The 24,162-nt window shown below is 47.7% G+C and overlaps 2 protein-coding genes across 3 annotated transcripts in view; one reads left to right on the top strand and one right to left on the bottom strand.

Moving 5' to 3' along the window:
* The window catches only part of TMCO6 (transmembrane and coiled-coil domains 6), a 31,699-nt gene extending 12,053 nt beyond the window's left edge, over positions 1-19,646 (top strand). For both annotated transcript variants that reach the window (XM_083181384.1, XM_083181385.1), the window contains exons 6-14: positions 3,822-3,926; positions 4,051-4,136; positions 6,795-6,911; positions 8,163-8,274; positions 9,115-9,295; positions 9,648-9,742; positions 11,946-12,113; positions 18,049-18,165; positions 19,505-19,646. In XM_083181384.1, coding sequence (XP_083037510.1) covers positions 3,822-3,926; positions 4,051-4,136; positions 6,795-6,911; positions 8,163-8,274; positions 9,115-9,295; positions 9,648-9,742; positions 11,946-12,113; positions 18,049-18,165; positions 19,505-19,525 — 1,002 coding nt within the window. In that variant the 3' untranslated portion in view covers positions 19,526-19,646. The remainder of the gene's footprint in view (positions 1-3,821; positions 3,927-4,050; positions 4,137-6,794; positions 6,912-8,162; positions 8,275-9,114; positions 9,296-9,647; positions 9,743-11,945; positions 12,114-18,048; positions 18,166-19,504) is intronic.
* Positions 19,571-24,077, bottom strand: NDUFA2 (NADH:ubiquinone oxidoreductase subunit A2). Its single transcript, XM_083181386.1, has 3 exons — positions 23,903-24,077; positions 22,057-22,163; positions 19,571-19,839 (listed from the first exon to the last, which is right to left on the bottom strand). The coding sequence occupies exons 1-3, from the start codon at positions 24,004-24,006 to the stop codon at positions 19,748-19,750; spliced, it is 303 nt and encodes a 100-aa protein (XP_083037512.1). The 5' UTR covers positions 24,007-24,077; the 3' UTR covers positions 19,571-19,747.
* Positions 24,078-24,162: the final 85 nt, after the last annotated feature.

Here is a 24,162-nt window from a genome sequence, read left to right as displayed (position 1 = left end):
TGCTTTAGGTACTATATTAGTATTTCGGAGAAGCCGGGTCGCTCTACCGTTACCATCTCCTTTCCAACCTGCCCCTCCCTGCACTGCTTCTCCTATCTGGAGAACAAAGGACGCCCTATAAGTGACATTCTTGCTGGAATACGCAGACAGCACTCAGATGCACAAAGCTTCAAAAGTGATCAAATGGAGAGTGATAAACAACCAACCAATCAGCTCCTACCTGACATTTTTCAAACCCAGCCTGTGACATGTCAGGCAGGAGCTGATTGGCTGGCTGTTTATCACTCTCCATTTGATCACTTTTGAAGCTTAGTGCATCTGGCCCTTGGAATGGGTGAAACACACACCTAGAACCGCCCCAATGTCAGAGGTAATTGCAAGATTAGTTCTGGTGAATGCAGGGACATTTAGTCAATCACTAAGGTTCGGCAGGGCACATAAAATAGGTCGACGTGGCTAAGGTTGACAGGGTCGGAAGCTCGACGCAAGCACTAAGTTGACGATGGGAAGGTCGAAAGTCAAATGGTCATTTTTTTTTTTGTAGCCGACATGTGCCGGCAGGCGGTATTTCATACCGGGCAGGAAACCGTTAATGTACAGGATGGAACGCATTGTGATTAAAACCTCATTTTCCATTTACAGGGAAGTAGGTTCTGGTGCAATTTTGCTGATCAGGAAAAAATGTAGTAAGTGATGATTTAATTCCTGGAGGGGTTGTGGAGTTGAAGCCAGCAGAATATTAATGTAGGACGCCCCGCGTGTGTCTTCACATAAATAGATAGCACTGCGATCGATAACTCACTGCATTGCAGCACTAGACACCACGGGGCTACACCAGACCGATCATTGGTCATCTTCCGGATAGTGTCATGTTTAACCCTTTGCGTGCCAAGTGAAATTTGCCGAGCAAACGTTTCTATTCGTCATAATGACCGGCAATGTTTACCTTTATATAGGAAATACAATCGCAACATTTTTATTTGAATTTATATAACAAATGTGAGCGACGCTGGGATTTTTTTTGTGGATGTTTTGAACACCTCTCACAGAGATATCGGCACTCAAAGGGTTAAAGAGCTCTTCGATAAGAATCTGTTTAAGAAGGTTTCCACATCCACAGCCTTGTAGGCCCAGCTTCTTCTCTGACCTGGTACTGGTTCCCCAGTGGCATAGAAATTATAAAAAAAAAAAGGCTCCTCCCAGGGAAGCAGGGCGAGATGGAATCAGCGGTCCTATTGATGTGCACAGTTGGATTCCTGACATCTGTTAATATTATCTACACCAAAGGTTCTCAAAGTCGGTCCTCAGGACCCCACACGGCGCATGTTTTGCAGGTCTCCTCACAGAATCACATGTGAAATCATTGGCTCCACCTGTGGATCTTTTAAAATGTGTCAGTCAGTAATGAGTGTGCCTGTCAGGGGGACCTGGAAAAAGGGAACTGTGTGGGGTCCCGAGGACCGAGCTGGAGAACCACTGATCTACGCTATGGGCCCCATTCGGACCCGATCACACGGCTGCGAATTTGCACAGTGGCCGATACTGTTCGTGTGCCCGTGTCGCAGTATGCCGTCCTGCGAGGAAAGCCTGCCACCGATCGCTGGCTGTACGCAAGGTGTTTGACAAGAAGTAGGCGTGTGGGGCCCGTACACCTCCATCCGCACAGCGAGCGCATTCATCCACACAGCGGTATTTCCCACGAGCGGGGCAGCGGCTTAACTGAACGCTGGCTGCTGAGAATTCGAGGACGTGCGATCAAGTAAGGATACAGCCTATGTCCCAAAGTGGGAGGATGACCATCACTTCTTGCGAGTCACTTGCCAAGGTGCCCGTCATGGCCTCTTGACTTGCAGCCATACTTGCTGGTGGAATCTTAATCAAGGTCAAGGCCAGCCCATCTGCATTGAAGCGGAGGTCTCCTCAGGACAAATGTCATCTCCTAGGATGGGTGCCTCAATGTAATAGTGGATGTAGCAGTTATATATAATCACTTTTGTTCTGAAGCTGGTTGATTCAACCATTCTAGCCATAAACACATTTTAAAATGTTGCTTCCTTGGGAACATGCACTCAGTTCAGCTGGACATCTTCACAGCGTAGGTGCAACTGAACCATCAATGGGAACAACCAGGGTCTGCTAAGTTTCATGTGGACATTGACCATCTATAACGGCTTCCTCATACAGGGCCTTCTCCGCGCTGTGTAAGGTTAGCAATGCTTTGTGTACAGGGTTACATTTGTCCTTCATGCAGCTGTCTTTCATTAAGATCCGTCCCCATTGTTATGGGTGGTTTAGAGACATCCCTCCATCTGTATCTGCCTAAAGCTCGAGTGAAAACAGGCTTTTTCCTACTTATTTAATTCTGTTCTGATGCTTGGACACAAACCATCCGCCCCAGGAAGGCTGAACACTGGTTTGCACTGTCATCACTTGCATTGCTACTCGTTAGCAGAGAAAGTGTTTGGGGTCGGGGAATTATAGAGGAGCGGTGGAAAGCATCCGGTGACCAGGGGCGAAATGTAATAGGGTGCCTTTTTTTTTTTTAGACAGTCATGTGATTTCTGGCAATGTTTAGTAACGAAAATGTGTGTTCTTTTTTTTTTTTGGTGCGTGCTTTTTTTTTTGTAAGGGGGAGTGTGCAGCATAACCCCCCCCCCCCCCCCAATATTTAAGAAACCAGCACCGGACTCTTGGACCGGTCCTGGTTCAAAAAATACAGGGCAAAAAAACTGGGGGTCCCCCGTATTTTAAAACAAGCACAGGGCTCCAACAGCGTATAAAAATTGAGGGACACTTTTTATACAAGGTCCCCCGGCCGAACCGTGGGCAGCCCGTGACCATATACTTGGGAGAGTGGGGACCCCCCAATAAAGGGTTCTCCCCCCCAGGCTTCACCCTTCCAGGGCTGAAGCCTGGGGCTGTCCCCGGCACCCATGGGCGGTGGCTGCAGGACTGATGAATTTGTGTAAAAAAAACAAGAAAAAAAAACCATTGGTTTTCACAGTCATACTACAAGTCCCAGCAGGCCTCCGCTGCATGCTGGGCACATGTCCCATTGTGTGGGGCATTAATAGGCCTGCTGGTTCTTGTAGATCACCTGTGAAAACAATGTAGAAAAACACACACACACACACACTAACACACATAGTACAGTACAAGTGGCAGGTGAGGAGTTTGACCTGTCAAACTGTAATGCATGTGTCCTAAGGCGAGCTCAGGGAGGACAGAAACCTCCCACACCCTCACTTAACATACGCACCCTTACCAGGTTCCAGTGATGGAGCACCTCATTGTCAGCGGATTCCCTGTGAATGACGTCACAGGGAATCCCGCTGACCTCCGTGCCGGAGACACCGCTCAGCCCTGATTTGCTGATTTGGCATAATGAATCTAAGAGTATGTACAAAATCCCTATCTTCTAAATTCATGTTAGCATGTGCACAACACCACCATTTATAGCCGAGCTATTAAAAACATAAAAAATAAATAAATGTTTATTCAAGATAGGACAGCAAAACCATTTTATTATCTAAGAAGCAATGTTCATCAAAGAGTCTTGAAGCCCATCAACGGGATCATTTTCCTTGTGGGTTGAAGTGTGCAAACTTCAAAACGATCACTGTTCCTCAAAATGTGAAAACCACATGCCCATTAAAGCACAGGTCACTTCCTGTTAAGTGGAAGAGTCAGGTGCACACAGCGTAGTCGGCCATTTTGAACCAGTGTTGAACCTATAAATTCACAAGGAGCTAGTGACATCACTAAGGTGAGTCTGACGTGACAGATCTATAATAACTCTCCTCTTCCCTCTCTCGCTGTAGGAATTGTGCCTGTATACTCTAGGTAACCTTATTGTGGAAAGCGAGATGGCGAGGAGCCAGCTGCTTTTGCAAGGACTGTTTCCTGCCTTTGCTCTGTGCACCCAGGTAATGTATAGTCGGTCACAGTGCTTCATAGACTGTCATAGACTATTCTCTTTAATCCATGTCATATAACACTGGGATCCTCTATATAATATCAAGCTTAAATTATGTTTCTCTTGCACCTCAGTCCCCTCATGTGACCGTACTAGAGGCAACCGGATATGCCCTTTCTCAGTTACTGCAGGCAAAAGAAGCCTCAGAAAAAATTGTTCCGTAAGTCTCTATTATAAGTGTATAATAATGTGCATAATATCTGTGTGCGTGCATAAAGGTCTTTTAGATGTGTATTTATGTATGTACCTCTCTCTAATGAAACCAACAGCATGCGTCACAGATGGTGATATATCCCTGCCTCACTGAAGGCGGCCCATCCCCTCCTCACTGACGGTAGCCCAAACTCGCCTCACTGACGGCGGCACATCCCTGGCCTAACTGACGGCGGCACATCTCCGGCCTAACTGACGGCGGCACATCTCCGGCCTAACTGACGGCACATCCCGGGCCTAACTGACGGCGGCACATCCCGGGCCTAACTGACGGCGGCACATCCCGGGCCTAACTGCCGGCGGCACATCCCGGGCCTAACTGCCGGCGGCACATCCCGGGCCTAACTGCCGGCGGCACATCCCGGGCCTAACTGCCGGCGGCACATCCCGGGCCTAACTGCCGGCGGCACATCCCGGGCCTAACTGCCGGCGGCACATCCCGGGCCTAACTGCCGGCGGCACATCCCGGGCCTAACTGCCGGCGGCACATCCCGGGCCTAACTGCCGGCGGCACATCCCGGGCCTAACTGACGGCGGCACATCCCCTCCTCCCTGGCCTCACTGACGGTAGCACTTTCATCCAGTTACATGTTTATTTATTATAAATAAATCAGCCTGTTGTGTAATTTTATCTCCTCCTATTCTGTATCTTTTGTACCATACTTTGTTACAACAGGGGCCATTTTTAAGATCAGTATACTACTCTCTGGTGTTCGATAGCGCTCTGATATATGCACGCCTTTGGGAGCTTCAACGCATTGATCTTCGGACTCGAGCGTGTCACACACGGCAAGACATGACATGCATATATCAACTGATTGATGAAATTGCTCACCTTCTATATCTGCGGTTTAGATTGTCGCATTGTATCAGTTTGATTGATTGATACATAAATAGATTTTTCTACAATGTTTAGAATTTAGAACTTTTTCTTACGGGATTCCATAAATCCTGTTGCAGCTTTTGTTTTCTTGCCTGGTCTCGGTGAATTAGCACCACGCTAATTACACTACTAATTATGTGCGGTTGGTTTCTTGCCTCTATTACTCATGGTTATTATAACCTGTGTGTGTTTGTACTGCGCAATACTGGGCTCTGCGGGTGGATGAGTCACTGATCCCACAGCCTAACAAATATTTATTAACTCCCTTGACTGTCGACCTTCCCATCGACCCTGTTGACCGATTTCAGGTGTCGACCCAATGCTTGTCGACCTTGATATGGTCAACCTAATTGCCGTATCCCGTCGCAACAAACGGGTCACAGGAAATGAAGAACTTACATGAAAACTTAGACAAAGGTAAAAACTGGTGCCCACAGTAATAATAAGATGTTCTTTAATTGCCTAAAAAGGGCTTAACTAATAAGTCTAAATGTTATTGGTTACTATGGGCCTTATTCTAGTTCACTCTTTCTGACAAAATCCTTCTTAGATGGACAAAACCATGGCCCTTATTCTGATTGAGTCGGATGGCTCCGAATGCGGACGGCCGGCCGATGGTTGGTGTTTGCGCGCGTGCAGAGGCGTATCTGCGCATGTGCGATAGCCGCGCACGTCCGAATACGGCGTGAATTCTGTACAGAAAACGATCGGTTGGAACAATCCGAGCAGGGGGTGGAGAGGGGTGTGAAGGGCTGTTTGGGCTCATTACCATATGCGGACGCCCCACGTTTCATGGGCGTTCCTATGAAAACGCTGGGCGTACGTATTGTATTCCGGCCATGACGCACGTGTGGGGGGCGGACATATGACATAGCCGGATGTCAGCTGCCCGCCCATATCCCTGCGTTTGCACGAAGAAATGCCCGAGTGCTCTGGAGCACTCGTGCTGCCTGACCGCTCGGTCCATCATTCGATGGTCGTCAACCATCGAATGATGGGGGAGGTGTTCACATGAAACATCCACTCGCGGTCTGTTCAGTCGGCATCTTACCGCATACGGACGGTGTGAGCGATCCGTACGGAAGGCGGGGCTAAGAACACTCGGTTCCTGTCTGAAAATACGCATCCGACCGATTCAACTAGAATAAGGGCCCATGTGCACTGCAGGTAGGGCAGATGTTACTTGTGCAGAAACAAAATAACTCACCCAAATCTAATTCTCTCTGCACATTTTACATCTGCCCACCTGCAGTGCACATGGTTTTGTCCATCTAAGAAGGATTTTGTCAGAAAGAGTGAACTAGAATAAGGCCCTATATGAGGACCTAGGTTCCCAACCTCTGTCCTCAAGTACCCCCAACAGTACATGTTTTCCAGGTATCCACACAAGCGCAAATGAAATGCATAGCTCCACCTGTGGATCTTTTAAAGTGTGTCAAGGACTGCTGAGTCCACATGTGCACCTGCCGGGAGACCGGGAAACCGTGGACTGTTGGGGGTACTTAAGGACTTAGGTTGGAAACCACTGTTCTAGACTGCTGTCATTGTCATTTATACTGTCCTGATTTATACATAGAAGCGCACAACGTTTGGTTGACAGCTGTCCACACTTGGGTCAGTACTAATAGTTTCAGTGTGAGATATGTGCGAGCGCAGTCCAACAGTCCTTGGCGCTGTGTTATTGCCTCCTGTTATATGACTGATGTCCTCCTCTTCTTGCAGAATCGTTCTGGAGACTGGACTTGTGCAGGACGTGCTGAGACTGTTACTCTCCGATTCGGAAGATGGGTTTGGAATGATGATTGAATTCGCTTGGTGTCTACATTACATTGTTAGCAGGTACTTACAACACTCTAAGGGGGTTGTTCTAATTCACTCGGAAAGGCACAATCACTCTCTAATGGACAAAACCATATGAACTGCAGGTGGGGCAGATGTGACATGTGCAGAGAGAGTTAGATTTGGGTGTTTTATTGTTTCTGTGCAGGGTAAATACTGGCTGCTTTATTTTTACACTGCAATATAGATATCAGTTTGAAGTACACCCCCCCACCCAAATCTAACTCTCTCTGCACATGTTACATCAGCCCCACCTGCAGTGCATATGGTTTTGTCCATTAGAGAGTGATTGTGCCTTTCTGAGTGAATTAGAATAACCCCCTAAACCAGCCAGATATGAAAAAGTGTCTTACTGCATCAAATTGTAGTAAATGTACGTAAGCGGCAATGCAAGCTTTTGGTAATATGCATAATCACCATAGTGTGTTCTACGTATGCAGTCTGTGGGGAGTATCCTATTAACTCCTTTGATTTTTCAGCTGAAAATTCCCATTTACGGGCTATAACACATGGGATACCAGACATGGCTCTGAAGGGTTGCTTATTGGGGATTATTGTTCGGGGTTTTGAGGCAACGAAGCATAATCCCCAATAAGTGGCGACATTGCGGGAAGAGTGCATTGGCATTGGAAGTATAGCACCAGGGGAATCCATTAGCAGCAGTAAATTACTACTGGCAATAGGATATCCCTTTTAATTTTGAAGTAGATCTTCCATGCCGGCTTAAAAAATTGTAACAATACTATTAAATCTTTTTATTACAATGCACAGGTATTAGCACATCGTTCCTGAAGTTCTAATGCACTTGAAAATGCTGCCACTTTCTGGCAACTGGAACCCCCCCCCCCTCCCCTCCTTTGTCTATGTAGCTTAGTTCAACTTATATACGTATCTCTCCAACTAATAGGGTTGCTGGACCCGGGTTTTTCCTTTTGACGCTTTCAAAACAGAGACTCGGGTCGACCCAGCTACAACCTGGGTCAGACCCGGGTTATTTGTGCGGTGTGAAAGGGGTATTAGTGTTTCACCCAGTGTTTATGTATATGTTGTAATTTCTTGTATCACTTTGGTGTGTTGGGGGCTGACCATTATTGTTTAATAAGAACAGTTTGCGCTGTCATCCTCAGCATAAATAAATTAACTCCGGTTAGTATTTCTGCAGTGTAAACTACTAGAAATGTGGCACTAAGTAAAAACAGGGACCTGTAGCCACAGGATTGTGTTATTGCAGCTTCTGTGTTTGGTTTTCAGCAAGGTGAATAATTGGCTGCTGATCTCACAAGGCGTCCTGTCCAAACTGGCACTCTTACTTATAAGGCAGGCTGAACTGGTCACTAAATCCGCTTTTCCAGGCATGGAACTGGTGAGTTATGGAAGCATATCCCTCTGATTTTGACCGAAACAATTCATCTATATAGTTTTGTGATTGAAAATGTGATTTGGTAACTTCAGATGGTTCCAACATCAAGTCTGAGAGCGGCGCTACCTCCTACTAGCTTGGTGATTCCTATTTCAGGGCCTGCTCTGGCTTCAAGTTGAAGCTGGATGATTCTCCCGAGGGTAGATATAAGAGAAAGGAGTGTATAGGAGTTAGCAGTTTCTGATTGGTCCTCTTACACATGCCTCCATTGCTACCAATTTAAAATGTTCAATGAAATAGAATTAAAGATTCAGTATTACAAGCAGATATGTCTGTACTGGTAGAGTAACCACCATGTTAGTAAAATGTAGTTAGTAGGTGGTAGTGCAGCTTTATGGATGGATTTTTTTGGGCACTGTTCTTGATTTTTTTGGGGTTTACAGTATGTCTTCACTATCGTCATTTTATAAGAACCAAGGGGCAACACTCAGTGCTTTGCAGATATGGGTGACAAGCTTAGTTAAATAAACGTGTTGACTGTATGTAAGAGTTTGGCGTTAATGTACCAGGCACCCATGTGTAACAAGGCATTAGGACCCTGAAGTGTGAGGGATGATCCGGCGTGGAGGTGGGGAGAAGCCGGATCGGTAAGTCCTTCCAATGGGAATAGTTGTTAAAAGTACTTCTAAAACTAAAGTGCGTTTTGTTTGCTACAAGGGTAACACACTTTAATTTAAACAGTTGTTGTTGTTTTTTTTTTCTTTTAACTTTTTTATGCTATGTATATGTTCCTCTATGTTTAAGTAATATTCCCTGTAAAATATTTTTCTCCCCCCTTTGTAGCTGATTTGTCCGGTGGTGCGATGCGTGGGGAACCTGCTAGCTGATGTCAGCGCGGGAGACAACAAGGTCCAGATTCAAGATGGCCGGCTACTGGTGGCTTTGTTTGTTTTCATGCAGCACTTTCTCAGTGAGCATCCGTTCCTGGTGCGCGAGTGTCTGTGGGTTCTCCATAACCTGACAGGTAAAAAGCACCAAGGGGATTATTCTGGTTCCCTCCTTCTGGCAAATTCCTTCTTAGATGGACAAAACCATGCGCACTGCAGGTGGGGTAGATGTTAGATCTATATTACAGTGTAAAAATAAAGAAGTCAGTATTTTCCCTGCACAGTAACAAAAGAACTCACCCGAATCGAATTCTCTATGCACATGTTACATCTACCCCACCTGCAGTGCACATGGTTTTGTCCATCTAAGAAGGAATTTGCCAGAAGGAGTGAACCAGAATAAACCCCAAAGCAGCATGGATTGGAATAATGTTTTAGTATAGATGTAATATGTAAATCCAATGATAACATTTTCTTGACATTTGACAGTGGAAGATCCTGCGATGTCTTCGGCAATCCTGCACTTAAACTTGGTGTCCCCCCTGCTGCATTTTTTGGATCAGTCCCAGGACATCACAGTGCTGGTGAGTCCTGATACAAGTGGGGGAGTATGTAATATTTTTTTATTAAACAAACACACCAGCTCCAACACTTTACAGTGCCATGGTATTGCATGTGTTATCATTGCGTGATGCTTAGTACATGTGGCTCTACTTTCTTATATTATGAATCCATACGTCCGGGGCAGAACTGCTTCATGACTCGCCTCAGTTACTGTACACTACGGGTCAGATTCTCTAAGCTTCAAAAGTGATAAAATGGAGAGTGATAAACAGCCAGCCAATCAGCTCCTACCTGCCATGTCACAGACTGTGTTTGAAAAATGTCAGGCAGGAGCTGATTGGCTGTTTTTTTAAGATTCAAAAGTGATAAAATGGAGAGTGATAAACAGCCAGCCAATCGGCTCCTACCTGCCATGTCACAGACTGTGTTTGAAAAATGTCAGGCAGGAGCTGATTGGCTGGTTGTTTAAGATTCAAAAGTGATAAAATGGAGAGTGATAAACAGACAGCCAATCAGCTCCTACCTGCCATGTCACAGACTGTGTTTGAAAAATGTCAGGCAGGAGCTGATTGGCTGGTGGTTTATCACTCTCCATTTTATCACTTTTGAATCTTAGAGAATCTGGTCCTATGTCACTGGTAGGAAATTGACAGGCTGCAACCAATACAGTCCCAAAGAAATAATACACTAGTAATTCCCTGGGATTCCAGCAGATGGTGCTAGTTACATCCTCCAGTATCTCACCAAACTTCAGCAGGTGATAAGACATGGGGTAAATGTACTAAGATGGGAGTTCTATTGAAGGTGGGGTGTTGCCCCTAGCAACTGATCAGTCTACTTCTTATTTATTTAGCACCTTCTAGAAGATAATAGATAGATTCTGATTGGTTGCTAGGGGCAACATCCTATTTCAATAGAACTCCCATCTTCGTAAATGTCCCCCATTATGCTCACAGTCACTGCCCCCTTAGTACATACAGCCTGCGCTAAAGTCACTGCTAGGGTGGCCAATCCCGGGATCGGGATCGGCGGGATCCCGGGATTTGGCCCTAAAAAGTCCGGGATTTCAATCCCGGGATTGGCCACGCACGCCGACCACACTGCTGTCGGTGTCACTCCTCCTGGCCGCCCGCCCCCCCACCTCTTCTCCTGCGCCGGCCAGCCCGCTCCTTCACCGACGCCGGCCGACCGCGTCTTCACCTGCCCCTTCCTCCCGCTGCAGTGCTGATGAGGAGGTGCACAAGCCCGATGTCACCGTGCACCTCAGAACCCACTCCACTCCCGCCCGCCCGCCTGCCAATGTAAGTAAATCTGCGGGTCGGCCGGTGTGGGGGTGGGTATCGGGCACACGCCAGCTAACTAAGGATGCCAATCCCGGGAATCCCGGGATTGAGCATTTTTCAATCCTGGATCCCAGGATTGAAAAAATGCCCCGGGATTGGCATCCCTAGTCACTGCTTGCTGGACGCACATAACTGGCACTGCACATAGTGTTTGTTGACTGGGATACGGTCACTTGGTCGACTATTTAGGTCAACATGCATTGGGTCGACAGGCCTTATGTTGATGCCTGAAATGGGTTGACACAAGAATTAGGTTGACAATGGGAATGTCAACATGAGTTGTTTTTTTTGTGCCAACAGGGGATATTTCATGCCCTGCCATCCACTACAATGCGGTGGGAGAATAAATGAGTGTGCCCGAAGTTTGGCGAGCATAGACCTAGACAGTGTCGACATTCGGGACAAAAACCCGTGAAAAACTCACGTTGACCCTTTGACTGTCGACATAATGTTTTTGTCTACATTCAGACCCTGTTGACCCAATTCAGACGTTGACCTTATGTCTGTCAACCTTCATTGGTCGACTCAATGCATGTCGGTCTAATGACCCATATCCTGTCGACCTCTGTGAAAAAGTGTTGACAGTATGCACTGGTGTTCAGAGTACGCTGCACAGGACCATCTACCGTCCTGCATCCCACCCACGGCTGCCCCATAGCATTTGTTATGGGGACCATAGCTCAGATCAGACCTATCATGGGCAAAGGAAATCCCTGTGATCTACGGATAAGTCGGCACCTGCACCAGTCAGTGATCGCACAGGGCTGATGGGGTCAAGGACAATAGCAAATTACTGTTATCGGGTTGTCCTTTTTTTTGCATAGAGTGGTTTCTTTACCGGACAAGGATGAAAACATGTCCTGTCATGTCACCTCCTCAGGTTCTCACAGTGTTGTGCAACCTAGCTGACCTCGGGCCTTCCTACTGTCAGCGTCTGCAGGAGAGAGGCGCGTTCTCCCCACTGCCTCAGCTCCTTGGCTGCCAAGATGCGCAGGTGGCTCTGTCTAGTCTGGATCTGGTGAGCACCATCTCCCGTCACTGCCCAGAGGTAGGTTTGTCCCCCCGTCATCAGAGCGCATCACGTCAGACGATTATATAGTCAGTGGATTGGTTCCATTCTCTATACAATTTGTGAATTTTGTACAAGGTCTGAATTGTCGGTGTGAAATAAACAACAGACCGTTCTATAAACACTGGTACCCGCTGGATCCGCTGTGCTGGCACTGTCCCCACTTCCGCTATGCTGGCACATTCACTTCTATGCACCCAAAGCTCTTTTCCAACCATAATATGTACTCCGGAAACATGGAGAACACGGCAAAATTTTGCAGCGCTGCGTGTGATTGAAATGCTGCCTGTCCATCCAGGCATCCCCCCCCCCCCCCCTCCTCTCAATCAGTGTTCCCCGCACAGTTGCGAATGCATATTTTGCATAAACATCCATTCGCAGTCTATGGTGGGTGGACCAAATAATGTTATGTGATGTGGAACGAGCACGCAAAACTCAAGGCCCACACACACGCTGCGTAATTGGGTGGATGGCATCGCAACGCATGTGTTTTGCGTGTGATGCGATCCGCAGGCAGTACAAAAAGTTTGTGCGGCACATACTTTTTGTACTGTGCAATGCGATGCCTGCGGGAGTGCGCATCGCACTCTGCTATCGCAGCGTGTATGGGGGCCTTAAGTCATTATCAGGTGCCTTTTGGTTTTGCATGTTCCCTGTACGGGAACATGGCGGGCAGCTGCCATCCGGCGATGTCAGCCCCCGGCAGCCGCATCACTGGCTAATTTCCATTGGAACGTCCAGCGTTTACACAAGAATACTGGGTATTTGTGTAGTTTCACGGCGCCACTGCCGCGCGCACACTCTGTCTCTGAAACTTGGCAGCCTGCCAGAGGCTCTGTTTAACTGTGCGCGTGCCGCTCTAGCTCTGTCTGACTGTGCTCGTGCCGCTCTAGCTGTAAGCTACGTATTGACAGCTACGTTATCAGCGTAGCGCCCGGGCAGCAGCAGCGCGCTGCCCAGGCGCTGAAAGGTCACTGTGGGACTTGTAGTTCCACAGTGAAATAAGCAGCCCTGCGCACCGCTGACAACGGGGGCATGTAAAAGTGGATACCCCAGGGCACCCCCCGGCACACCGCTACCAAAGGGGGAGTCCCCCATGCAGACGCTAAATTTAGACGCAAAAGCGTCTGAAACCCGACTACCTGCTAGCCAATACGAAGGGGTCGTGTCCCCCATGCAGGTGCTAAAACTTAGATGCTTTAGCGTCTGAAACCCGACTAACTGCTGGCCGCTAAGAAGCCGGGGTTTCTGGACTTAGACGCTAAAGCCTCTAAATTTAGTTGGGTCTAGGGGTACACTATTGAAACCTGTCCACAGTGGCACTAGTCGACGCAACAGCTGTCGACCTTGTAAATCCCACTATCCACGCCAACCCGGAGCGTGGCGAGCGGCGGCGGTACGCGTCCTACGACCTTTTCATACCCCCACTATCCACTTCGGCGTGGAGTTGAGAATAGAAAGTGTGGCGAGCGCAGCGAGCCACCGAGCCCGAAGCGTGGCGAGCGCAGCGAGGGGACGCGGATACCTTCACAGGTATCCGCATCCCCTCGCGGGCATCACAGGTGTCCGCGTCCCCTCGCGGAGCTCGCCACGCTTCGGGCTAGCCACACTTTCTATTCTCAACTCCACGCAGACGTGGATAGTGGGGGTATGAAAAGGTCGTGGGACGCGTACCGCTGCGCTCGCCACGCTTCGGGTTGGCGTGGATAGTGGTGCTGTTTCAGGAACACATTCACACCTGCACACTCACACACCTGAGACAGTGATGACGACATTTTTGGCAACTGTTTTAACTTGATGAGAACTTGAGGATATAAATGATTCAAAGAACATGTAGGAAATCAGCGTAAAGAACAGTCCAATATTAATTAAAAAGTCCTGATTGGTCGGTAGAACAGGAAGGAGCTTGTGCGTCGTCACCGCCAGCACTTGCAGAGGAGTTGGCCGGCTCGGCGCTCTCATCGTCCTTCTCGATCAGGGGGAGCAGGGTCAGAGCATGAAGGATGCGTTGGAAGGGGTCCTGGACGCCTAAACTCTGCCTCCACATAAACTCCTGGAGGTAGGAGTCCAGGTGATGGCGCGCGGTCCCTCTTTGGCGCTTATTGCGCCACTTGCAGCTGCCCCACAGGCGCTCTATGGTTTGGGTGTGCACCCCAGTGTCCGGGTCAACAAAATTGTACTTTTGATTGACCTTGCCATGCAGGTAACCGGCCTGCTCGAGCTGCGTGTAGACGGTGGTGCCCGGTTCAACATGGGCCTCAATGGCAGTCATCAGGGTGGCCGCATCCCGCCGCTCCACCGCAGTCATGAAGCACTGCCCGGTCTCCCTGGAGATGCCCCGAACATCCACTGCTGGGGCAGGAGCCGTCCCACGTTGTTCTTCCTCTTGACATAGAGGCAGGGCAGGCGACAGGGGGGGACAAGTGTGACGGGCCCCAGCAATCTCAAGGACCCCAGAGCTTCCATGCCCCATCATGACCACTGGCCTGTCAGTGACCCTCGGGGCCAGGCGGTCTACTGTGCACCATCTGTGTGTGGCTGAGTCTGACTGACTCACTGTGTGCCACTGCTGTCTACTGTGTGTGCACCCTGCCATTTGGAGCTCAGAGCCATCTACTCTGTGTGTGCACATGGCCTGTGGCCTCAGGTGCACAGCCATACCCGCCGCTGGCACTGTAGCCTCAGTCTCTGGCTCCTGTACTTTATAGCACATGCGCGGGTCGTCTGTTCTGTGCCTGCTTGTAGTGCTTGGCGTTCTTTTGTGAAAGTGACAGGCCAGCAGAAGGCAGGAGCCAGGCCAACAGGACTGAGAACGAGAGTCTGCACCTGAAAGCAGGATCTGGAGCAGCGAAAGGTTAAATGAGGCGGGGGCCCCAGAAATATAATTGTACAGGGCCCCAAGATTTCTGTTGCCAGCCCTGCATAGAGGCTCTCGTCCACCTCCACGATGTGACCCGGGCCTCCGATCCGCCGCTGAGGCTGCGCCAGCAGGTCCACCGTGCAGGCCTCCCCCATCAGATTGTTATACTGCACGGCAGTTTTCTGTGAGATGTTCAGCTGCCGATCACAAAACTTAATGCTGGTCAGCTCTTCTGCCCAGCAATACAGGAAGCGGATCAGTGTCACGAAGCTGAGGTGAGACCCCCGAAACCACTGCGCGGACCTCATGCTCACCTTCTTGCGGCAGCTGCGAATGTGGCAGCGCCACATGCGCTCTTTCACGCTGAGCCTCATGGAGTGGCCATTGGGGCAGGTCTGGGTCTGCGGCAGGAACTGGCGGGCCTGCAGGAAAGCCACCGCCTCCTCCTCCGTCTGCGGCAGACTGAACAGCGTCAGATGCTCCATCGCCATAGTCAGGTTTGCCACTGCCATTATGCACCTCCGTCTCTCACACAGTGCTACTACTGACTGACTATGCTAACTGCGTAGCGCTCTGACTGCCTACGTTACGCTGTCCGCGAGGGGCTAAGCAGCAGACTGTGCGCGCGAAGTGCCGGGAGTGTGAATTCAGACTCTAAAAGCGCCTAAAATGTTAGCGTCTACATTGGGGACAACACCTTTGGTAGCAGTGTGCAGTTTAGAAGCCCCGTTTGTGTCCTGTTACACGGTACATTTTATTACATTACAGCTAGAGTGGCACGCGCAGCGCTACGTTACATTACAGCTAGAGTGGCACGCGCAGCGCTACGTTACATTACAGCTAGAGTGGCACGTTCAGCGCTACGTTACATTACATTATAGCTAGAGCGGCACGCGAGCCTCTGGCAGGCTGCCAAGTTTCAGAGACAGACTGTGCGCGCGGCGGCGCTGTGAAACTACACAAGTATCGAATACTGTTGTGCGTGAGCGCCTGGCGAATAATCTTTTCATTGTGGCTGCTCGCACACAGTGGCTGCACAGACGCATAAATGACTGTGCATGCGCAGTCGCGAAACATCGCTTCACTGCGGGTACACCCAGGGGAGAGTGTCAACTAGAATCACCCCCAAAGTACACATTTTCTAAATGTGCCCATACACTAGTGTGATTTGGGCCCTTTTGCGATACATTGTATGTAAATGGACCACATTCGGTGCATGGTGTGCGTTCTTGCCAACCGGGCAGCTCAAGGGAAATTGCATGCGACTGCAAGTCTCCGATAAGTTGCACTAGTATATGGGGGGGCCTTAAGACCCAGAAGTTCAGTGTTTGCTTTGTGCTTGTAGATCTCTTCAACATAAATACTGTAATAAAATGTAACGACCCCTAAACAATGTGGCAGACTCCTTTTTTATATAGCCGTAAACTGCTCCAATCTCTAATTTCCTTCAGTGTTGAAAGCCAAACCTACCAGATGTCTTATATTATAAAAGGGAATGATCTGAAATGAGCGCGCGTGGGTATTGCAAAGGCAAATTACCAAACCATTATCCTACTGCGCTCCCAGGTCATTTTTCTTTTACTGATCATTTATGTAGATTTGGTTGCACATAGAAAACTCAGACACTAACTGTGGAATAAGATCCACTATTCGCACACTAACATTCTTAGGGGAGTGGTATCAGAAGTGACAACCAATCAGCATCTAAAGCTGGGTACACATTGGAGAGACTGTCAGTCATTCCCACTTCACGGACGATTGCCCTGGAGCTCAGAATCAACCTAATTTAACGTACACACGCTGCAATCCTGCTAACGTCCGATCAATATTTTACATCGCTTGGACGCTAGTGATCGATTGCTGCTCCTGTACATACAAGAACCTTCCTGTCCCTCCATTCTAGCACAGCACACCTAGTATTGCCACAAGTGACCGCAGGGGTGCGCATAATGAGCGTTGTAGGTTACACGCCGGACCGACCGGACAGTATATCGCTCAGTGTGTATCCAGCTTTACTCTCCTTCCAGCACAGCCTGTACAACTAGTTAGTACTTTAAGCCTGATTCAGACCTGTTCGCGAGGCTGCGTATGTCCGCGAACAGGTAAACGCCGCCCGAATCCCAGCGTTTGCATGCAAGGAGACGTGTACGCTTACACATCCTCTCGTATGCAGCAGCACAACTGAAAAATCATTGATGGTCGACAACGATTTAATTTTTTTTTTCCCGTTCACAAATAAAAAAATCAGTCTAAAGTAACTTTTATTTCCGACGGCGATGGACAAATTCGGGCAGGCGGTGACGTCTTGTGATGTCAACCGCCCGCCCAGGCGTGAACTTGCCTGTATTCCCAGCGGATAACAAAGTGGTTTAACGCTAAGCGGACAACTATAAAACGCTGGGCGTTCCCCTCCCCGCTCCCTTCCGCGGCAAGTGCGATACTCGCGCATGTTCAGACCCCACCAAATACCTGAATCAGGCCCTTTATCTCTCTCGCCAATGCTTGATACAAGTTATTGTTTATTTTAATTGATTATTTAAACATCAGAGCTGATCGGTTATTAGATCTACAATATCTAGGTCTAGTCATATGGTCAACGGTCAAAAGGTCGACATGCGGTTTTCATGGTGTGTGGATATAGGTCAACATGCTTCGGGCTCCCTCCATGCAGTGGATATTCTCCCTCCACGCCATAGTGGATGGCAGGGTATGAAATACCGCCTGTCGGCACAAAATTGTGTTAAAAAAATGCATGTCGACCATTTCCATCTTTGGACCCTGTCGACCTAGAGGTCAATCTATCATGAGTTCGGCTACCGAGCTGATCATTAAGCAGACATCATATATGCTTTATACTCACAAAACACAGGACTGCTCTGGTTTTTTTGCCTGTAAGAGGTTCATCAAGATCTTCTAAACCATTTGCTGTTGGACTACACATCCCAGCATGCCCTGAATGCGAACCAGTATAGTATGCTATTTATATATATATATATATATATATATATATAACAAATTTTAAAACAGCGTGTTGTGGGGTATTTTTGCTTTTAGTTGGTAAAAAACACCCTTGGACATTCTGGATTACAAATCTCCACAGCCGCCTATACAGATCACCCTGAGATTCATCAGCGAATGCAGGCGATACTGAACTGCTGCAGTAACCCAATGGTAAGTAAAGTACGGGGAAGGGGGGGGGGGGGAGCTCCTTTGGCCTCAAATAAATATGTACTGTCCTTCTGCTCCTAGTGCTTTCTCAAACTTAGTATACCCAGAACTCCATGTACTGCTTCTCCTCTATCTGCTGACAGCACCATCCTCCCCTGCCGTACTCCGTCCATCCCCTTTCGACATATAGGGGGATATTCAATCTCCCAACGGGGGATATTGCGGCAGGTTCCTTTTCAATGCGGTCATCCTGGACAACATTGAACAGGGATCTTGGTAGAACGTGCCTGACTTTACAAGAACGTTCTACAGAGAATGGCCACGAATCAACGAGCTCCAGGCCGCAGCTCGATTATTTCCGGCCAGCTCTTGGCGCTCTGCAGGCAGAACATTGAATCCCACCTGCAAAATTACAGTCGAGAACCCTACATTGAATCCCCCCCCTGGTATGTCACATTCACAGGATCTGTGGAATAAATAATCCATGCTCTTGTCATGTCCCAAACTGGACTACTGCAACCTCCTGCCTGTTTTCTCACCCACTGCCCTGGCTGGCTTCATCCTTGCTGCACATCCTCAGATTATAAAGCCCCAATCCTACCTACATTTACAGATTTATTGTAGTGGAGTCTCCCCTAGTTCCCCTCTCCCATATCCACACTCTCCCGAGTTGCCCTACAGCTCTGGAAATCATTACCTTTCCCTCAAAGCCCTCTATGTAACCATTCTGTCTTTATCTTCCACCTACTGTCTTTCCCAGTAAACTATCCTATCTTTATTGTGTGCACCCGCACAGGCACGACTCTCTTCCAGAAGTCTTTTCTAGCACAGTTCCTCACACCACTACATTTCTCCTCATTCTCTCCCCCCCCCCAACCGCACCTCTGATAACGATCCGTCAGTTAATGTTGAATGACTACTTTCTCCTCCAGTGCCAAACCACCTCGCTACTGCACAGGTGTAGTCATTACTAACTGTCACATTCCCCAGATCCCCTCGCTGCTGCACAGGTGTAGTCATTACTAACTGTCACATTCCCCAGACCCCCTAGCCAGTGCACAGGTGTAGTCATTACTGTCACATTCCCCAGACCCCCTCGCTGCTGCACAGGTGTAGTCATTACTAGCTGTCACATTCCCCAGATCACCTCGCTGCTGCACAGCTGTAGTCATTACTAACTGTCACATTCTCAAATGTGCTGCATTCTTTCTCAAACACATTCTACAGATCCACAGGTGGCCTGGAAACCATGGAATGTTGGTAGTTCTTGAGGAATGGTTTGACCACCCCCGATCTACGTTATATTTGTGGCTGATGTATACTTTTTTTTTTAATTTTTTAGAGAGACAACATCAGTCAGTAATTCTCGGCCTTAACAGGAAGATGGTGACTGCAGCATAAGCCAGGCTCATTCTCACATACATTTATTGAGTTCACATGAATAAGTGTTTACAGTTTTCTAATAAACGTTCAGGATTTTCAGATACAGATGTGTTATTTCTGTTGTGGGAGCAATACCAGTCCTCAGCCATTTCTGCTGATCCTCAGCTATACCCTCTGCAAGGTGATAAATAACGGAGCTGCTTCATGGCTTGCTGTTCACAACCGACTCCAGGGCTTTGGCCACCTGTTCAGCTTTCATATTATTAAGGGGGAGACAGGCTTCTTTCCCAAAATCTGTATGGAGGAGATGTTGTAGGGGTTAGTTTAAAAAGGCAGAAAATATAAAAAAAAAAAAAAAAAAATTTATAATACAAATAGACAAGAATTCCAACATAAAATATGTTATATGGCTAGAACTGTGCACAACCTTCTAGAGTGCGTTTAGCCACTGGATAAATCCAGCATAGTCTTCGTGGTCAAACAGCTGTAAAATGAGTGGTACCCACCGTGGCACTATTGTGTCACTGTTCTACAAATCCGTTTGTCAATTACCACCCTGCTGCAGATGCCCCAGACCAGTGATGGCTAACCTTGACACTCAAGCTGTTGTCGAACTACACATCCCAGCATGCCCTGCATCAGTTTTACTATTTGGCCATGCTAAAACTGATGCAGGACATGCTGGGATGTGCAGTTCAGCAACAGCTGGAGTGTCAAGGTTAGCCATCACTACCCCAGACCATGGTAAAGTTGAAGAGTTCAGGAGTAAAAAAGCACAAAGTTGCGCAATGTCACGGAACGGGATTACCGAGTACGTTGGCAAAAGGTCTTTTCATAACTTTTTTTTCATACTTTAACATCCACGTGCACTGTTTACGCCAACACCAAAAAAAAATCCCCTGAAAGACATGTCAACATTTTCATGTGTCAACCCTATTATTTATAACCGGTACTGCCTTGGTCCCTTTGATACAGCAAGGGCTTAATGCTATGAAATTAGGACCAACTACAAACTAATGGGGCCTACACACGGGACAATTTGAGGGCATTTTCTAAGCGATCTAACTAGATAGTTGGAAAATGCCCCTACATCGCTCAGTGTGTAGGGGCCATAACGATAGCCATGCATGGCCCTGCGCTTAAGATCCAGCATGCTGGATAAATCTAGTTAAATCGCCGGTCAAAGCCAGTGTTCTCACCAGGAGATAACATCCCAATCAGCTCCTGTCATTTTTCAAGCACAGCCTGTAACATGACAGAAGCGGATTGGTTGGTAACATTTTTCAAAACCAATCCAGTTCCTCTTCCCTGCCTGGGGTGTGCCGACTCTGCTGTGGTGCCTCTAGCACAGTGTGGTCTGTATTTCAGTACAGATATGCAGCCCAGACCTGTGCTAGAAGCACAAAAGCAGACCATAACACACCAGGCAAGAGAACTACACGGGTTCTAGGTTGGTCATTTATTTCTCTACAAGGTGTGATACATCTTTTAATTGAAGAAACTGCATAGTAAATGTTCTGAATGTACCTACAGGACAATTGTCCCAGATGGGCCATGAAAGGCACTTGCCCTGGTTAGTCACTAAAGCTACCTAACCGAGCGAATACTAAGCTGATGAACAGCTAATATCAGCGAATAGCCCAGGTGGTCATTTTTGGGCCAACGTACACCCCGTCTACCATATTCCGTGTGTTCATTTTGGTTTGAAATGATTGCTAGCTACACATTACAGCAGTGCCAGTCAACTGGGCTGATGCCATGTTGGGTGCCCATTAATAAGGCAATGCGGGTAGAGCACAGTGGAAAGTTACAGATATAAGCCATCATTTTCCAACGGCCCCAACAGGTCCTATACATGAGGAATGTGGCTGACATACTGGCCTGTCGCTTAATGATGCAATACCACATGGCAAATATTTAGACAAGGCGTACCTATTACAGGCCCTGGCCGCAAACAAAGGATGGCAATACGCTCTAACCCATAACCAATTAAGGTCAATTAACGTAATTGGCTTGCGGAGTCTGTATCTCCAGCAGGGCCTTGGGGGGGGGAAAAAAAAAATGGCTTAACGTGGCAGCGTCCGAAATCATTATTGACAATAAATAATACGTGTTGGTTACAAAACCAACATTGGCAATAAAAACTATTGGTTTACACATCAGCCTTGCCAAGTCTGGGCATTAAACTGCCACTGCATCAGTAGTACGTATGCCAATTAGATGTGCAGGTCTGGAATTACCCAGATCTCGAAACATGATCTTATTGGCGATTGGAGCCAAAACATGTGACAGCCGGATAGCCAATAAAGATCCTGTTTTGAGACAAATCTGGACGGCACGTCTCTAATGCCAATATACATACAGACCATTACTTAAAACCATCTCACAATACCCAAAAGGTTTAAAAAGCCTCATTCAGCAAAGACATTCACTAAAAAAATAAAAACGCACAGCCACTACTATGTTCCAATGGTACACGCTGTGGAGAGAACCATTGTGTCACATACTCACCATATCTCGCCCATAGTTTGGGCTGCACTTCTGAGCATTCTCTGATCAGTATGGGGAATTCTGGATTAGCCTTCTTCAGTTCCACATAGTTCTGTTCAATAAAGTCTCTAGGGGAAAACACAACACAAGTAAACTGTATATCTCATCAAAGGCCATCCCTTGCTGGACAGCAGGGAACACCTGTAGTTGCCAGTCAATTATATGGTCCCAGTTTTTAAAAGGCAATATTGTAAAGCAGGCATATCCAAACGTTGGCCCTCCAGCTGTTGTGAAACTACAAGTCCCACCATGCCTTGCCACAGTTTTGCTATAAGGGAATGCTAAAACTATGGCAAGGCATGCTGGGATGTGTAGTTTCACAACAGCTGGAGGGCCACAGTTTGTACATGCATGTTGTAAACTTACACTCTCAACTAGTAATTGTGACCCATCATTTGCAGAGTCTCTAGTGCAGTGGTGAGCAGTTGTGGAACTACACGTCCCAGCATGCCCTGCCACAGATTTTATATAATGGATTGCGAAAACTGTGGCAGGGCATGCTGGGACGTGTAGTTCCACAACAGCTGGAGGGCCAGGAGTTTGACACCACTGCTCTAGTTAGTGTAACCAGCAAGACAATCATTAAGACATTTGTCGTTGGTACTTGTTAATGATATGGTCGCCACTATAGCTTTCCAAGGGAAATGAGGGGAGGGGGTATGCGGTCACTGGGTAGACAATGTCTAGTAGGTAGACACCTTGAAATGGTCGACATGAGTTTTTCCCTTTTTTTTCATACTATACTATGCAAGTGGGAATATAATAGGATGCCAAGTATAGCTAGGCACCGTGCTCGAAGCATGGTGAGCCATGAGAGAGGATGTGGTACACTTATATGGTATCATGTCGACAGACACCAAAAACCATGAAAAACTCATGTCGACCATGTCTATGTTGACCATAAGCTTGTGCCGACTTTGGGTATGTCGACTATTTCAAGTGAACTATTACCAGCACTTGCCAACAAAATCAGATGCCAGCTATTCAGCCAGTGTTTGGTTTAAGATCTCCTGTGTCTTTCAGTGTGTTTTCTTAAATGTATGTAATTACCACCCTACATATTTAGTGCCGTGGATAAATCTAATCTGTTTAGGCAAAATATTGTTTTCAATTATTTTAGACATTTAATTATACACTTTGCACCTTTATGATATTATGGGGTAAAACAAAACCACTTGTATTATACATTTTACAATGGTATAAAGATACGGTTTCCTTTTCGGGCACAATGGGTACATACTTTGGCACCTGGAAAATAAAGGGGGGTAAAATGTTCTAGACAATACACACTAATCTGGCAATAATAATAACAAATTACATATGATCCCTATAAGTGACATGGCCATAGCAGGGTGAATCTCCTGTAGGCTGGGTCAGGTCGATAGTAATTAGGTATAAACAGGTCGACATGTGAAAAGGTCGGCATGAGACTACATGGACTACCATTGAGATTGGTAAAGTGTGCGGAGCAAAGTGAGCCATGTGAGGGTACACTAATTGGGGGTACTTGTCGACAATTTAAAAAAAAAAAAAAAATCATGTTGACTTTTTCCTGAGTTGACCTTCACTGTCGACCTAGCTACTGCCTATCTAATAATCTACACACCCTGTAACCAACCCTGCTGCCCACTATAAAGCAGCACAGGTCAATGGAATCATCTCAGGTCACCTCCAGCTGTGGGACTACAACTCCCAGCATGCCCGCCAGCCTCTACCATCGGTGACATTGCTGTCACGAAGGTGACCCTCAGCCCCAGCGCCGCAGATCCACTCTCCACCACCCCCACCATATTCTCCCCATCCTCACCTCACCCCCTGGCTGCCCGCAGACCGCTGGCACAGGTGGATACGGATCTCCCGTACGTTCTTGCTCAGCTTAGAGCCGATGCTCCTCACCACGGCGGCCGCCATGCTTATCCCCCTGGTAACCGGGAGGACCCGGATCAGCCAATCAGCGACCCTGAAGAGAGCCGATTGACAGCAGCTCAGCCAGTCAGCGCTCGCGTACTGGTGTATTGGGCGGGGTAATTTCTACGCTTCCACTGTCCAATGAGAAGCCGGGGAAGT

This window comes from Crinia signifera, chromosome 4 (assembly GCF_055691185.1).
Source record: "Crinia signifera chromosome 4, ASM5569118v1, whole genome shotgun sequence".
Classification (NCBI taxonomy): domain Eukaryota; kingdom Metazoa; phylum Chordata; class Amphibia; order Anura; family Myobatrachidae; genus Crinia; species Crinia signifera.
The sequence above is the reverse complement of the archived record's forward strand: the minus strand, read 5'-3'. Positions and strand labels throughout refer to the sequence as shown.